Below are 17701 nucleotides of genomic sequence, written 5' to 3' on the forward strand. Positions count from 1 at the left end.
ATGTATATAAATATATACATTTTATATACAGATATAAGCATTTTATTGTGATTTGGGTAAAAATTTTAGAGAAAATTAGTTTCCCATTAAATTATTTCACACAGTTGGTTTTCTGACATGGATTGAAATAGCATTCTTCCCCAGTTCTACCCTGGATTCCTCACTTCCTTCTATTCATCCTCCTTTCCCGTCTAATTCTGCCTTCTGAATGTTGCTTTTAGAAAAATTCTACCTTTTTCTATCATGTAATAAGTTTATACATTTTTAAAGACTATTCCTAGAAGACTAAGTTTTATAACATGTATATTTTACTTTAAAAATTGGGAAAACTATGGTACATCCACACAATGGAATATTATGTAGCACTGAAAACAAACACATAAAACATTACACAACATAGGTGACCCTGGAAGACATTATGCTGAATAAAGTATCTCAGTAACAAAAGGACAAATACTGCATAATATGAATATTACAAAATAGGACTGACATAGGGGTTGGGGGAGAATAGGAAAAGAGTGGATAGATAATGAACACTCCATTGGAATCAATGAAGGGAGTGTCTATCTGAAAGGAATATATGCTTAGGCATTAAATGTATGTGCAGTGTTAGCTTAAAAGTTGGCTTTTCTAGCCTTTATGTTAGCCTGCTATGGTCTTGCAAATCATCAAAAACTGTGAGATTAGGACAAGAGAGAGTGCTTCCCACATTGAGCAGCAAGACTTGAGGGAGATTATAGTGAGACTCTGGTGGTGAGACCCTGGTGATGGTAGTGGAGAGACTGTGGCATTGCTATGGAGAAACTGTGGCAAGGTGTAACCAGAGGAGCCCTGAGATAAAGTCCATAGTTAAAGGTTTTGCTGTTCTTGCCAGATTGAAGAAGAAGCTGACTTACGGCTGCTCTGAGGCAAACCTTGCTGGATGGTTTGGATTAGTACTATTAAACTGGACTGGGACTTTTAATAATTGAGGAATTGTGCCTTGAAACTTCTGGGCTAAAAACTGTACTTGCATTGGGAGATACTCTTCGCCTCCCCCACTCTCTACCTAACTTCCCTAATAAGCCTTATTCTTGGTACCATATTATGAGTAAAGTCTGTGAGACAACAATGAATATCAAACCCAGTATTGGTGGAAATAGGTACAGAAAGAAGCGTGTGTGTGTGTGTGTGTGTGTGTGTGTGCGCGCGCGCGCGTGTGTGCTGTTGATGTCTGACCTAGCTGCTACAGATATTATTGATGGGAAAAATTGCCCTTTATGAAGTGGGCAGAAGTCATACTTGGTTTCTGCCTCCCCCACATTGCATCTGCTCATTTCGTAGTATGACAACAACCTGGAACACGAGGTGCATTGCAAAGTGGACTAGGGGAGGAAGCAGGGAAGGGTAAGGAGGAAAATGTGTAGCAATAAATGAGTGAAAACTTAACCTTTCTGTAAACTTTTGGTAAAATCATGATAAAAAATATAAGTTCAAGAAACAATTTTGTAAGCAAGAAAAAACAAGTTTAATTAGATGATCAAAGAGAGTATAAGAAGGCTTTAGTAAAAGGTTTAAGGGAAATTTTGAATAGTTTCTATGTACAGAAGTAACATCTAACTTTAAAAAAATTTCTGTTATAATAAAATGATCTTATTAAAAAAACAAATATGCTGTTACCGGCTATTGTTAAAAGCAATATACCTGGCTTTTATAATAAAAAAAATTACATCTAGCTCTACTTTAAAAAAATACTTCTACACATATGTATCACTAACTTGGTTCTTCTATATACTTGATTAGGATAATTATTTTGGGATAAAATTTGATACAAAGAAGAGAAATAAAAAGAGAAAATGAACTTAAGCTAAAATTCTTTTTCTGATGTAAAAGCCTTCCCTGACTCCTAGGCTAAGTATATTGTCCAAAGAGGGCATAATTCTGTAATAAAAGGCTGGGTGGTGAGGTTGTATTTCATTTGACACATTACCTCTTTATAACATCTCTGAAGTCTATCACAGACACTGGCATAATTAAAGCAAAGTAGAAATGTCTCATTTCATAAACACATCTAACATAACAGATAGCCACCCTATTTGGTATCAAATTCAAGGTACCTGAGTTTTGAATTCAGAAGACTATGCTGAAGCTCACAGACTGTTATTATAAAATCTGATTTCCAAAAATTAAAATTGCTTCTTTAATAAAAAAGAATTAATCCATTGTGCCAATATGTTTGCATGATTTTCTATTCTACCTCTAACTATCATTCTTCTCCATGGATAGTTTTTTATTTGGTTTGTGTTCCTTGGTCATGTGTTAGCAGTGTTCCTTGTACCCTGTTTTCCAAATAACCTCTTCAGTTGAGTGGTTTGGATTTCCTGTTTCCTTTGGGCAGCATGGTCATTTTAAACATTAAAGGGCACATCCTAAACATCTTTCCCTTTGGGAACTTTTCAAGAAATTTTTGAATGAATGTAACAAAAAGCAGGGGCTCCCTTGGATCATCTATGTCATAATAGAAATGAGTCATAAGAGATGTTGTTTTTATTTACTATTTTTGGATGTAGGGTGCGATGAGGTAGGGAGGCAAGATGGGCTAGCATCTATATTACAGATTTTAGATTCCACAAATTAAACCACCTTCCTGTACAAACAACTCCTCTCTTCTCAGCCTCTCATACATGCCTCTTTTAGAATACGTTTCTACTAATATCCCAAACTTTTTGTGAAGAAGAGTAAAAAGATGTCAGGGTGGGGGGAGAATGGATCTTTTCTTATTTTTGTGTCTAGAATTCCAACCTACAATGAGTATAATAGACTTAAATTTAGGTATCTTCTGAAAGGCAAAACATCACAGAAAATACTATTTTAAAAGATCCCACTTTTAAATGATTATGAGCTAGGGAATTAAAAAATTGGAAATTTGAAATTATAACTATGATAATCTTCAAATACTTTTTAAGAAAGCTGTTAAGTTCTTTTAAACAAAGTTTGCAATGGTGTTAGCCATAGAAATACACATTAAGGCGGAGGAAAAAGTTTGCCTTCTAAAGGTCTCTGATCTGTGCATGTTTAGGCTAACTTCAGCACAACAGTGAGATGAGTGAGCGTGCAACCAAGGTAGTTTGTGTTTTCACTATATATCCTCTATTGCCAGAATAATAAAAACTCAAGGAATGCTTAACGAACAAGATAAAAACATAGCATACATCTAGAGGCAAAGAAAAAAAAAGGTGATGGAAACATTAGCACTTACTATTCTAAGTCCTTTGTGTATCAGTAAACAATAACAAATTAAAACACTGGGGCTAGTTAGAAAGGACACAGATATAGCTTGTTATTATAGCTTGTTGTTATAGCTGTTGTCCAGTAGATTTCAATCTATACTTCCCCCTTTTGAGTTATTGTTGGTGTTGTGTGCCTTCAAGTCAGAACCAACACACAGCTGACCCTCCAGCAGGTTTTAAGTGGCAGTAAATCACATGGGAGTTGATAATGTTTTCTCCTGCAGAACAGCTGGTAGATTCAAACTGCATACCTTGGCACTGGCAGCACGATTCCTTACAATTAAGGCACTACAGCTCTCTTGTATGACAGTTGAGTCTCTTCCTGGGTTTTCTAGGCTGTAATATTTATGAGCACAGATTGCCAGGTCTTTCTCCTGTGGAGATTGTTGAACCACCATACATTTGGTTATCAGCTAAGTGTTTAACCACTGGACCACAGGGCTCCTCATATAAAAGACAGAGCCTGGGCTTTTTAAGTTTATCTGTTACATCAGAAAGTCCAGAGAAGTCCAGAAGCCCTTGCAGTTGGCCCAGGGCAGAGAGCATCTAATGGCATTCCCTGTGGAGTTAGTATTCCACAGCCAGCATCAATCTGAGAGACTTCTCTCCTGAATTTCCAATCAATGCCTATCTCCTAGCAATAAGCAATTTAAAAAAGAATCAATTAGCATATTTTTTAAAAGGGAGAGATGGCAACTCAACTTTTAGCTTCTACATAGGGAAAGACTAAAAAGTGACTAACAAAACAGGAGACGTGCTGGTACAGTGTGAAAGGCTGGCAGTTTCAATCCACCAGACAGACAATCTTCTCTTATAAAGATGTAAAGTCTTGGAAACTTGGACTATTGTTTAAGTTGGAGCCAACTTGACAACAGGGGGATTGGTTTTAGATGGAAGCAAATGACTGGTTCAGCACAGAGTTAGATCTGTGTGGCACTTGACAGAAACAGTATTTAACAACTGGTAAGTAGTGGCACGGGATAGAGCATGGTTTAGGGCTGTTGTACATAGGATCGCTATGAGTTGCAAATGACTCGACAGCACATAACAACAACAACAAACAACAAGTAGTGGTTAGGGGTTGGAATTAGTATGTGAACATCTTTAATGAATTCTGTATATACACAGTTCTTGCAGAAGATTTTCTAGACAAGAACTATCAGAACAGAGGCAAACTGCTCCTTCCAAATGGTGTCTCTTCCTTAGTTGACCCTGGGAAGGCTCTGTGCCCAAAACAGCCTACACCAAGGGATGCCTCACTGGTGTCCATTGCTGTATACCACCATGTATGATATGCAAGGTTGCTTTCTAGCAATTGAGATCATATTATCTTACAGGACAGTACTGCCCCCTAAGGGTTGTTGTTGTTAGGTGCTGTTGAGTAGGACCCATAACGGCCCAATGAAAACAGATCTGAACCCTGTCTTGTCCTGTGTCATCCTCACACTTCCTGACACATTGGATTCCACTGTGGTAGTCACTGTGTTAAGCCACCTGGTCAAAGGTCTTCCTCTCCTTTGCCGACCCTTTACCTTTCCAAGCATTATGTTCCTCTCAAAGGAACAGCCCCTCCTAGCAACATGCTCAAAGTATGTGAGGCAAAGCCTCATTTTCTTTGCCTCCAAGAACACTCTGGCTGCACCAAGACATATTTCTTTGTTCACTTGGTTGTCCATGGGATGCTCAGTGCTCTTCTCCAACACCACAGTTCAAAGGCATCAATTCTTCTTCTGTCATCCCTATTTACTGTCCAGCTCTCAGATGCACAGCAAGTGATCGAAAAGATTATTAAAAGGTTAAGGCCATAGGGTCAAGGCCCATAAGGATCCAAGGCTATAAATAATTTTGGAAGCAGACTGTCACATCTTTGTCACCAAAGTAGCCAAAGTACTGTGTCAGCACAGTAGCCAGTGCGTCTAAATGGCTGTCGTTTTGGTGAGCAGCTGAGTGCTTTAACCATTGAACCACCATGGCTCCTCCTCTAAGTGCTACACATCTTTAAATTCATCCTCGTTGTTTACCTATCACATTAGTATTGGGAGACAGGTTGGGTGTAGCCATTAGCAATGAGGAAGTGATACAAAATTGTCAGATAATATTCTGAAAGAATTTTCAATTTAAGATCAAGAAACAAATTGATATGCACCCACTCATCGGTCCAATGGACTATTCCAGTGAATTCTATGTACGTGAGGACCAGGAATCTATGAGCAGTTCAAACAGATAAGCTCTTGAATACTGTTGTTATGTGCCGTCGAGTCGTTTGCGACTCATAGTGACCCTATGTACAACAGCCCTAAACCGCGCTCTATCTTGTGCCGATCTCATTGCCTCTGACACACCCATCCCGATTACCCCAGTCACTGAATCAATCCACCTCATAGAGGGTCTTCCCCTCCTGCGCTGTCCCTCCACTCTACCCAGCATGATGTCCCTCTCTAAAGACCTGTCTCTCCTTACAACATGTCCAAAGTATGTCAGGCGAAGCCCCAGAATCCTTGCCTCCAAGGAGCAGCCTGGTTTAACCCTCTCTACGATGAATCTGTTTGTTTTCTTGGCAGTCCATGATACATTCAATACTCTTCTCCAGCTCCACAGCTCAATACTAGCTAAAGTTAAAACACGCCAAGAGATGCCGCTAAAGACAGGCCTGTTCATCCGAAAGGTCACAAAGGTCACAGCCTTGAAAACTCAACACACATGGGGTGGGCACGAATCAGATTCATCTGACCTGCAACTAACATCAGTGACTACCAGTGTCATGACCACACACGGCATATGCCATTTGATATATAGCTCAGCACACACAGGCAAACACAACTCTACGTAGGCACAGCCATAAATTCCCAGATGCTCTCAACCTGCTCCCGATTACTTAGTCTTCTCATTGCTTTTGTTACATTTCTAGAAAAATCCCTGCTCCAAGTTTCTGAAAGAGTTCATCTGTATGCCCACCAAGAGAGCTTGCCTACCTACAGAGAAGTTTTAACTAATGGCATCTCTCGGGAGTGCAACCTCATGAGACCAGTATTTCCCACAAGCCATCTCCCCTGACCGCTAATTTTGACAAGATGACTTCAGTACTTTTGCTCTGATGCAGAAAGAGAAAAGGGTATGTGATATGCCAAGAGTGCTGATCATTCAGGAAAATCCTTGCCCTGGAAGCTGCCATTCTCTGCTGTGGCCCAAGTTCTGCTCTCCCCTCCCCTCCAAGCCTCGTGCTGTTCTCTGCCTCGTCCCCCTTCTCCCCAGCAGCTAGCCATGTGCTCGCCTGGGTACGGCTAGCCTTGGACTATTGCTGGCTAATCCGCTTTAACATCTTGGCTTGCTCTTGGATTTGCATTAGCTTTTCTATCAGAATTTTTTTTAATTACCGAGAATTTACATGGTGTTGGACTGTGACAGAGCTGAGCTGATTCTGGAAATATCCTCACCTTGGGCAGCTGGGAGATGAGACAGCCTTGTCACCTCCCAGGGCTCACTTGCCAAGCTCTTAGAGTCCCACTGGGAATCTGCCTCCACAGGCTTGAAGACCTGATCTAGGGAGAACCACATCCCCCACCTAGGCCACTATGAGTCACTAGTACTTGGAAGGCAGAGGTCTGTGATAGGTTTTAATACAAGGAAAGTTGGTATTTCTCTTTTACCATTGAAAGCCCCAGAGTTAATGGACTTGGCTACAGAACCACTTTGTAATTTAATTAGGATCACCATGGACTTGCTGGGGCAAAAGTCAGGGAAGGCACAGATGGAGTCAAAGGAGGGGGACAGCTAATGGTGCTTTTTGTTTTTATTTTTCTCTTTTCATGAACTGTCAAATCAGATCTGACTGGTACAGAAGGAGATCGGCCCCTCCTTCTCCAGCAGAGCATCTGGTGGATTCGAACCACCCTCCCTTGGGATTGCAGCATAGCTTCTTGCCACTAGGCCACCAGAGCTCCCTTCTTTCTTCATTTTTTACTAGCTATTTTTTTATTTGAATGAAAATTTATAAAGCATATTTGTCCAAGCAATTAATCAGCTACATATTGTCTTATAAAATTAGTTACCATTAATTATTGTAACTAATGGATTATATCTATTTACCTCTTGACTGCATAATGCCTTCTTTCACCCAACACTTATCTATTATTAATTTTCATTCCCCTCTTTCTCCCTTGTCCTCCTTGTTAACCCTCCAAGATTGTGTCTGTCTTATGTGAACCACTGAGCTTTTTCTAACATGGTCTTAGACGATAATCGTCCATTTGTGTCCGCCTTATATCACTCAGCAGACTTTGTTCTAGATTCATCCATCCATGTTGTGTGGTGTTTCCTTTTTTTCGCTGTAACAACCAACAAGTTAAGAGAGCACTGGTACAACAAAAGCAAAGTTTTCAAATTCAATTTAACCACCTGGAAACTGGTTTGGGATTGGCTATTTAAGCCCTTTGTTCCCTTGAAATCAGATGAAGGGTAAGAGCTGTAAGTTCCCTTACTTTTCCAGGAGTTTGTGATTCCAAATTAACTGTGAATCAAATCTGGCTGCTGGCTACTTCTGCAGTTGCCATTCACAGATCTGACCTCCTAGGCACACAACTTGGGTGGTGGTGCTATTGAGTTGACTGCGATTCTGTGAACAACAGATTTGAAGCTTGCGCTATCTGGCATCTCCCTCACAATCTCTGACACCGAGCCCATTGCCACAGTCACTGTGTCAGACTGTCATCTACTTTCCCCAGCATGATATGCTTCCCCAAGGGCTAGTTTTTCCCTATTTCTGTTTAAAAGGTTGTCAGTGATGCCTCTCAAATAAGCAAGAAAACTGTATGGAAGCTTAAAGGCTCTGAGCACTCTGAGTACTTCCCGAGTCGAGTATTTCTGCGGTTTCTTACAAATGTATCTGTGTTCAGCAAGTTACTCATTGGCTACTGTATTTTATGAACTCATATTTGCTGTTCAGATGACTGCCAATTTTCAAGAAGACTTTCTCAAAGGAAGTCGTTAAGCTACAAAGTTGTTGTTATGTGACGTCGAGTCGCTTGCAACTCATAGCGACCCTATGTACAAAAGCCCTAAACCCTGCTCTATCCTGTGCCAATCGCATTGCCTCTTACACATCCATCCCAATTACCCCAGTCACTGAATCCACCTCATAGAGGGTCTTCCCCTTCTGCGCTGTCTCTCCACCCTATCAAGCATGATGTCCCTCTCCAAGGACCTGTCTTTCCCTACAATATGTCCAAAGTATGTCAGACGAAGCCCCAGAAGTAAAATATTAAGTGAAACAGTGTGGTTCTATTTTACCCATAAATCTTTTCCAGCAAAAAGTGCATTTCCCTTTTGGTGGTCACTCTCAACCTGTCCCAGTACCTAGAGGTGAAACATATATTTTTAGGATTTTTTCCTATGAAGACAAACCTGTGCCTTCAACCTCTCACACTCCATCAGTACTTTCTGAAAAGGTAGTAATTTATACTGTGACGCAATGGTACTTAACGATAGAACAGTGGTGTGCTTCTGGAGAGGCGACACAGCAGCCAGAGGCTGGGTGTCTTGACCATAATCATGGCTAGAAAGTGTCCCAAGGACCATGGCATATTGCTTTTTTTTGTGGTTGCCCAATGCCACCCTCTCCCCCTTCTCAAGCCACCAGCCTACCACAGATAAGAACAAGAAGAGAACTCTATTAGGAGAAACATTCTTTTCCAGCCTAGCCTTAGGTTTATGTTATTAAGAAATCATTGCACTCTAACCTTGGAGTGTGGTTTTTTTATCTAGTTTGGAGTCACTGCCAAGTCCTTGAGAAAAGTCCGAAGGTCTTTTTTGTAGGATTCACACCGTGATTCTGACCCATGGTCCAGGGTAGGGTGGGACTGAATCTCAATATTACATTGCACCCAGGTTTCAATTTCCGATGTACCAGCTCCATATCCCAGTAATGGGAAATACAAATATATACTCTTTTCAAGGTATTTATTTATTTAAAGGTTGTATGGTGTTTTGTTACTAGATATACAATACACAAAAATCTTTCTCCATGAAGAAATATTTTATGGACCCTCAGGTCCCATGGAGACAAAAGACTGCTGAGGAATCTTTCCTAGAGACCCATCAATTTCCCCCCTACTTCTCGCACAGTATTTAATGGCCTGGATCTCCAGGGGACAGATCATTGCCATCAATGTGCTAAACACAGCGCACTGTTGCAGTAAAATTCCAGATAAGCCGCCTTGGTGGATCACCTTGATGGTTCTGAAGAATGAATGTGTCAGGTGAAAAATACCTACTGAATTGATATGGTTTTCATTTGTCTAGACATTGCTGAATCTCCACGTTTGCAGAGGGGTGCTTCTGTCATTTGTGTACCCTTAAAACTCTAGGGAGCACTCTGTCTACATTCTTCTACAGAACTGCATTGCGGCCACCCTGTAGCTGGTCTCCTGTAGGCCTCCTGTGCTCCTGGTTCTCATTCAGATCATCTCAGCTAGTCCGGGAAAGTCCCAGGAAGCACTGCATTGTACAGAAGAGACTTGGACACAAAAATGATTATAAATGACCTGCCTTAAGGCATGCAGCTAGGAGACAATGGGGGTTGAGTTCCTACTTGACCTTCAAACCTCTCCCCCTTCTACTTCATTGCCCTGCCTTCTTGCAGTAGACACTTTTCTTGGCCTCCTGATCTGGTCCCTTTCCCCACCAGGACACTTGAGCCCTAACTCCTGAGTGTGCTGGCTGCTGACACCTCACAAGAGGCAGGCCCTCCTGCTTCAAGGTGGGACAAACTGAGCGATCTTACTCCAAAGCTCTGAGCAGTGTCAGAATGAACTACACACTCTCAGTGACTACACACACACACATGCCCCACTTCTTTCCCCTCTAGGCCCTGCTCTCTTCGCACATTCCCTTCAATAAGCTACCTCATCCTTCCCCAGAGGGTTTTCCTCTTTCTGTTTATAAGGTGATTGGCACTTATATGATGTTGCCAATATCCAAACCACACCTAATGTCATTGAGCCCATTCTGACTCTGTGATTCTACAGTACAGAGTAGAGTGCCCAGGGGGTCTCCAAGGCTATACTTTTTTACAGGAGGGTCTGACTCATCTTTCTTCTGCAGATAGGCTGGTGGTCCTGAACTGCACTTTTGTAGTCAGCAGTAGAGTGCTTTAACCACCATGCCACCAGAGCTCCTCATGCTGCCACTCACTAGAATAAAGGAAATTTTTACACGAGCCTATTGAGGATGGCACAGGGGAGGACAGGGTTCAGATCCTTTGTCCAGAGGGTTGTTATAAGTTGTACTGGATCCCATGGCACCTAACCACAATATAGGCCTGGGGCATTCTGACAGCACTTCCAAGGTTTACTGCAATCCATCTGCCCCAAATAGGTGATTGTTGTTGTTGTTGTATTGTACCATCGAGTAGGAACCAATCCATAGCTACCCCTCCTTGAGGTTTTTAGAAGCAGTTAATCATATGGTAGCTGGTGGATTTGAACAGCATGCCTTTGGGATTGCTGTGCAGCTTCTTGCCTCCAGGCCACCAGGCTCCCACAAAACAGGCTACAAATGCTAAACCCCTAAAAGCAGATATAATTCTATCTGGAAGTAGAATCTTTCTTTTCATGTTAATGAAACTGTATCAATGTAGGTAAGGTTGTCTTATACCAATCACTATTGAGAAATAAAGAAAGCAGAGGAGGTGCAGAGAAGCTGGCACAAATGGAGGGAAAGAAAACTGAGGGACAGAAGGTGCACAGACCTTCTCCCAGAGCCCACACACAGAGAGAGCCTTCCCCTGGAGCTTAGAACTTCCAGTTTTGTAAACTCTGAGAAAATAAATTTCCATCTGGGAAATATCCTCATGGATGGGATTTTTATTACAGCAGCTCTAGGTAACTAGAGCACTGCCAGTGCTTGGTAATCTCAGTCTCCAGCTCGACTTGCAGGCAAGTGGTTCAGGATACCCGCCTTCTTCTCTCCTGCACTCGCAAGTAGCTGCATCACCATTTTTATTCTCTGGGAGTTGAGTTTTCTTTTTATGAGTCCATTTAAACAGTCTATTTCCTCCTCTGTATTAACACAGGGGCATCAACACTAAAATTTATGTTATCATGTGCTGTCAAGTCAGAACCGATTCACAGTAGGCTTTCAGAGACTAAATCTCAGAGGAGGAGACTGCTCACCTTTCTCCCTCAGAGAAACTGGTGGATTCTAACCACATGCCTTTGGGTTGGCAGCACAACTCCTTACCCAATAGGCCAGCAGAGTTTCTAGACTCTTTATAGGGGAAGTATTTTCTTACATCTGATGCCAATTCTTTCTATTCCAGTATGGACCGATTTTTCTTTCAGAGAAAAATCGAAGCTAATTGGATAATCTAAAAAGTCTTTCATCTCTATTGTTATTAGCAGGAGACTAGGGAAGTCAGTCTTTTTCTGCTTGTCTATCTCTCCTGCTTGAAATAATGTGAGCCATGTGAGGACTTTCTTTTCTTTCACTGCTGTTCTCCCAGCACAGAGGACAGTGTTTATACAGTCCTCAACAAGCAACATGAATCAAAGGGTGAGAAGACGCCAAAACCGTGTCTGTCCCCAGCAGACTTTTTGTCTAGTGTTTGCAGGTGCTAGGGTTACTGGATTCTGATGACCAAGTGAGGCTTTAAGGAGTTCTACTGTCCTAAGTGAATGTAACAATGAGTTTGAATATGGTGGAGATGGTAAGAATGGCACAGGATAGTATGAGGTTTCAATCTATTGTTCATAGGGTCACTAGGAGCTGAAGAAGACTTGACAGAACCTAACAACAACAATATTTCCATAAAATTCCCGCAGTTAGGCTGTCATGCCCCTGATTTTAGGCCTTACAATATGGTTACTTATTAAAATAGCAGTGACACCATAGGAATCTTTGGACTTCCCCTTCAAGTTGGGTTGTCACCATCTCTCAACAGAGCCACATTTCCCCATCAGTAAAACAGAATTTGGAGCATGGCCCATTGCATTGATCTGATAATCCAGAGCTTAAAGACTACTGAGTTAGATCCTGAAACCTCCAGGCTCCCCCTGAACTCTATTTTCTTACCTCCCACCAGCACACCATCATTTTCAGCCCACCCTGAATCTCAGGTTGCACTAGCATGCCACTGATATTCACTGTTCAACTCACACGTCAGCCCTGGGATGCTCAGAAATTGTTCCTTTCCTTACAAGTTTTGTAAAGACAACACCTGCAACTCCATTACCAAATTCCCCTGTCTCCAGTCAGCCTGGACATGTCTAGAAATTCACAGTGATTTTTAGATGGAGAGCATCCCTCCTAGGCGCTGTTTGCCCTGTTCAAGTCAATAAGCACTTCCCGAATGTTTCCAGTACACTTAGCTTCAGTGGCAAATACATGCACAGAGACCATCATGCTGCATATGCCTGCTTTTGTTCCATTAACTTGGAAATTATTCTGCAAACATCCATCATGTTAAATAAGATGCTTCTTTGCTGCCATTTCACAGCTCTGCCTTACTTGACATGAAATGTATAAATTTGAAATTTTAGTTTTAAGTTCTAGCTGTAAAACTTGGTCATTTAACATCACACACATATAGGAAAGGGCTCTCTACAATGGGATGCCCTATCAGAGTAGCACAAATATATTCCTAGGCCAAATAGTGAGGGGCTTAGACCACTATGAAGTGAGTAAAGACATTCATATTCCTCCACAGAAATAACATTTTTAGATAGGCACAAAGTAGAATTTCATTATTATAACCCATTTAGGGCTCCCTACATTTTACCTATGTCTCCTGAGACCAAAGAAGGTAGTTGTGGCTTCAGTTCCCAATAGGTGAGCGTCTCCAGCTTACTAAAACTTTCTACTTGGAGCTAAGGAAGCATCTATGTTTCTTAAGAGTGTCTAAAAATACAACGTGACTACATTTGGTTGGTTTTGGCCCACTGGTTTCAGCTGCCCCTTTCTGCTGGCAATCCCTGAGGACAGGGACTCCGTGTGTGCTGCATGCCAGGGTACAATAGTTGCAACAGACAGACATGACCCAGCCCTTTCCAGGGATGTACAGCCTGGCTATGGAGACAGACATTCGACAGATAATTATACAGATAGGGATTCACATTTAACAAAGAGTCCACATCTCTCCACAGTGTGCAGCACAGAACTCGGCACATGGTGGGTTCTTTCTCAAGAATGTGCAACTAGTGTTTTTGAGAATGTGAAGGATAGTAAACTGAGTAAGCTGAGCAAAATTTAGTATGGGAATTGCAACACTTTGACTTTTAGAGTGGGGACACATGACAGTGAATCAGGAGATCGGGTTCTCATTCATGCAAACCCACTGCTAGAGTTCCGTGGGAAAGCCAATGAGCCTCTCCGGGCCTCGGTTTCCTTACTTGTCGAGTAAAGCATAAACACCAGGATTCCTCAGTAATAATGAAATGCCTGCTGTCACAGATTTTCTAATCTAACCTCACTTACCTTGTAAGAAAGACAAGGATTAGCTGGAGCCAGGGGCCTCCTAAGACAAATGGCTCCAGCGTAGGGATCTGTGTCTAAGTCAGGGCTGCTGGGAAGATGGAGTAGCAGCTGGAAGGGATGAATCCTCCGAACCTTGAAACTAATAGGCAATGTCTGAACAAGGGAAACATTGCATTTTACTTACCACCCACTGTTAGTTTAAGATAAAAAAAAAACAAAAAACAAAAACCACACACCACTTTATTCATTGAGTAGTTTAGACTATGTTCCTAGATAATGGACTAGAGGAGAAAGAAAAACACAGAAATAGTCTCATTTAAATGATTTTCCAAGTGGAAGGAATCAACATTCTATCCACTCTGACGGTCAGTCAAAAGTGGCTTAAATATTTGAAGGCAGCATGCCTAACAGAGTTCCCTGGTTGCCTTTGAACACTAGAACATGAATAGGGTGATACAGTGCCATTTTCTCAGAAGTTCTGAGAAGCATATTTTCCCCAGTAAGGAAAAATTAGGAAGATCCTAATTAATCCATCGTATCATTTTTTAAAAAACACCCATAACCTTGAATTCTCAAATGAGTAAGGACACACAGTCTGTTGCTTGAGGCTGAAGGAGCAGGCTGAAATACTAGAACTGGAGAAAGCTAGGGTCAACTAATTTTTGAAAAAAATCCATAATTTCATTAACAACATGACAACGATGCAACAGAAGATCATCTCCCACCAAGCAAATGAGAATAGAGTGGGAAATGAATCCTTTCTCGCCCTCTGGTGCAAATTTATGGCCAAATTCTTCATCTGTCTTGAGCAAATAAATACATGGAGTCTTTCCTATGTCTCCTGTTCGCTCTCTTGTCAGAGCTCTCAGCTCTTGCTAACTTGCTCGAAGAGGTAAGAGAGCAAGTGACCAGGTGTCCTCACAGGACTGCCCCATCTCCTTCAGACATCACTTCCTGGCCCCTCCGTTCCTGCCCCGAAAGAACTGAGATTTCAGTGGTCAAAGGCCAGAGGAAGGCATTATTGCCAGCAGAGCCACTATTGGATAAGATGCTACAGCAACGGGCATCACTGTGGCCACATCTCCCATCATTAGTCTTGGTCCAACTTTGAACCAAACCTCATTCAAATAAGGATGAAAATGAGCCAATCATGGTCACTAAACTATCTTAACTTCTGCCTCCTGAGACCTTCCTCCCAGAAGGTTGAGAAGACAAGGTGGGTAATCTCACAAGGAGAAGAGACCTAGACTCTGCCACTCCCCACCCGTCCCCACTTCTGTTTGCCTGCCGGAATGGTTCACTTCAATCCTTTAGCCCCTGAGATGAGATTTCCATGCTTCAACATAACTCCTCCAGACCTGCTCGTTCCCCTTTGGCTGGCACAAAAAGACAACCGCCTTCTGAGTTAGAATCCGCAGAGGGAGGAGTTCCTCTGGGGCTAACTCTCCAGGGGCTTTTAAGTCAACAAGGTGTCTTGGGGGAAGAAAGGTGGGGACACTGTCCTACCTTGTCACTGTCCACTGTGTTCTGAGAGGTCCTTGAGGCAATGGAGATAGTATCTGGCTGGCTGCTCCCATCCCCCTGGCTGTCACCATCCTCTACTCCATCCCTGCAGGAAGAAGAGAAAAAAAAACAGGGGTGGGGGCGGGGGGGTACCACCGTTGGTTGAGAGCGATAGGATTGCCAGTGGGGCTGGCAGGGCAGAGAGCTTTCCTGCAGGGATTTACCTAAAATTATCCTGCTAAAGGGTGCATCACTATGGGATTTTCAATGATGTCACCTCTTGCACTTAGCAAACACATAATCACAACGTTGGTACTAAAAGCAAAATGATCCTTTCCTCCTAACTCCTCTGGCCCTTCTGCAGCGGGGGCGAACTGCTCTCCGGGAATGAATTCCCAACAGGCAGCAGGGAGATGGACATACGACTCAGAACCTAGCGGACTGGGCTGTCTTCAGCACTTTCAGAGTTCTGGGCCATCAGATAATTTTTCTGCAAACTGGGACTAAAATTGGTTTCTAGCTACCCTCTAAGGTGGGCCAGAAGTCTAAGCCATCTTGGCTAAATTCTTTAATCACCACGGTGTCTGCTTCAGTCACATTTAATAAAATGAAACTTACACTAAAAAAAAAAAAAAAAAAAAAAACTAATGAAATATTCAACTTCCATTTGTTCTGCTCAAGATAGTTTCTCTAGGAGAGATTATCTTTGGGACGTTCCAGATTGTTGCAATCTCAACTCCAGGTTATGAAGGGAAAATGTACTGCCTATGTCTCAATAGGTCTCATTAATCTTTTGCTTATTTTTTAAAAAATCATTCCTTATCAACACAGAAGGCAACAGTCACAGATCCCATAGCAGTTTCTGAGTCAGCTGTGCTCCTGAGCAGACCATCTCTCAAGCCCCTTTCTGGCATTTGGACTCATTCCATGGTCCCCAGATCACACAGCTGCCCCAGTCCCATATCTATTCAATTCTCCACCTGTAGAATCATATTCCAATTTGGCACTGAACCTATCCATAGCCAGAGCAGAGGGGAACTGATGGAGCCTGAATGGGGCATGTCAGGAAAAACTGGGGAGAAGTAGGGCAGAGTGTGGATGACGTCTACAGCAAACATAGCTCGTTTGATGCTGCTTGTATAGGACAAGCAATGCCATTAAGGGACACAAGTCTCTGCTGCCTGAGAATCTTATGACAGTGGAGACCATGGGCTTAATGCCCCAAATGATGAGGTCACCTCATAGAGTCCACACACACAATTACAATCTAGTGTAAGGAAGAGAGCGCACATGGACCGACGTGTGCACACTAGGATACACGGTGTGCCTACTGTCTGCTGTCTACCAGAGCGTCTGCATTGGGTCTATCAGTCATGAGAAAATAAAGGTATTTTCTTCCACTCAGACATTTCTCAGTTGACTGCTCTTTCATCACCACATGTGGGTTTGGGAAATGCCAACTTATTTTAATAATAAAAGCCATACATTCGTAGGAAGAACAACCTGCTGTAAAAAGAAATTATGTGACACATTTCAAAACTAAAAATAAAGGACTCTGAAATCATCCGTTGTTTTTTATTATTTGGGCTCCTGCACCTCACCATTGGTAGATGTTAAGAGTTGGCTGTACTCTCTGCTTCCTGCTATTCTGGCCCAGTTTGGGACCTTCTGGTCCAATACAAAATGAAGCCAGTTCTGGAGGTTGTTTGGAACCCAGTCAGGAATGTGGGTGGCAGTTCCCAAGCCAATCCACTCCTCCATAAACTCTGTCCCCATTTATCCAGGGAACCAAGTTAATCAGACTGCCTGATTATTTTCTGTGACAAAACAATTCTCATCTTATCATAGGACAATGACAGAGAAAACAAGGGGGACAGGCATCACCAAGGTCTGTGTATCCCCTATTAATCCCATTTCACCCACACCACGCCAGCTACTAATGGTCAGTTCGGACTCAGGGTAACCCAACGAATGTCAGAGGCAAATTAAGCTCCATAGGAAATGGCTAGAAATCAGTTCCTTCTAAGTGTTTCCATTCTATTTTCTTCTTCGAGTCTATTTGCAGTGTTAAACTAAGGTAAGTGTCTTACTGTACTCCGGAAGTATGAATATAGTCACACTTAGTTTTTTTCAGCACTGAGCAAGTATCCTTATCCTGGTCATGCAGGTCTTGGGGCTTCTGCCTCAGCTATATGTTTCTTCTGATTACCATTTCACTCTGACTAGGACTCCTACAGTGCCCATGGTCCTGGCTGATGCCAAAAAGTCGACCACATTCTCTGGATTGGACTTGATTCCACTGATGAACTTGAAAGGAGGGGAGATGGTCTAACCACCCCTGTCCATCTTCCCTAAAATGATTTATATTTGCTTTTTCAAACTTCATTTGAAGTGTTTATATTACTTTTTTCATATTCTAAGTATCACATGGAAACTTAACAAGTAAATATGTATTTAAGAAG

The 17701-nt window shown here is 42.2% G+C and overlaps 1 protein-coding gene across 2 annotated transcripts in view; it reads right to left on the reverse strand.

Moving 5' to 3' along the window:
• The window catches only part of KALRN (kalirin, RhoGEF kinase), a 797511-nt gene that overhangs the window by 247355 nt on the left and 532455 nt on the right, over positions 1-17701 (reverse strand). For both annotated transcript variants that reach the window (XM_006884214.1, XM_006884215.1), the window contains exon 33: positions 15243-15345. In XM_006884214.1, the coding sequence (XP_006884276.1) occupies positions 15243-15345 (103 nt within the window). The remainder of the gene's footprint in view (positions 1-15242; positions 15346-17701) is intronic.

This window comes from Elephantulus edwardii, unplaced genomic scaffold (assembly GCF_000299155.1).
Source record: "Elephantulus edwardii isolate Elephantulus edwardi_28Jun2011 unplaced genomic scaffold, EleEdw1.0 scaffold00032, whole genome shotgun sequence".
NCBI classification, from domain to species: Eukaryota; Metazoa; Chordata; class Mammalia; order Macroscelidea; family Macroscelididae; genus Elephantulus; species Elephantulus edwardii.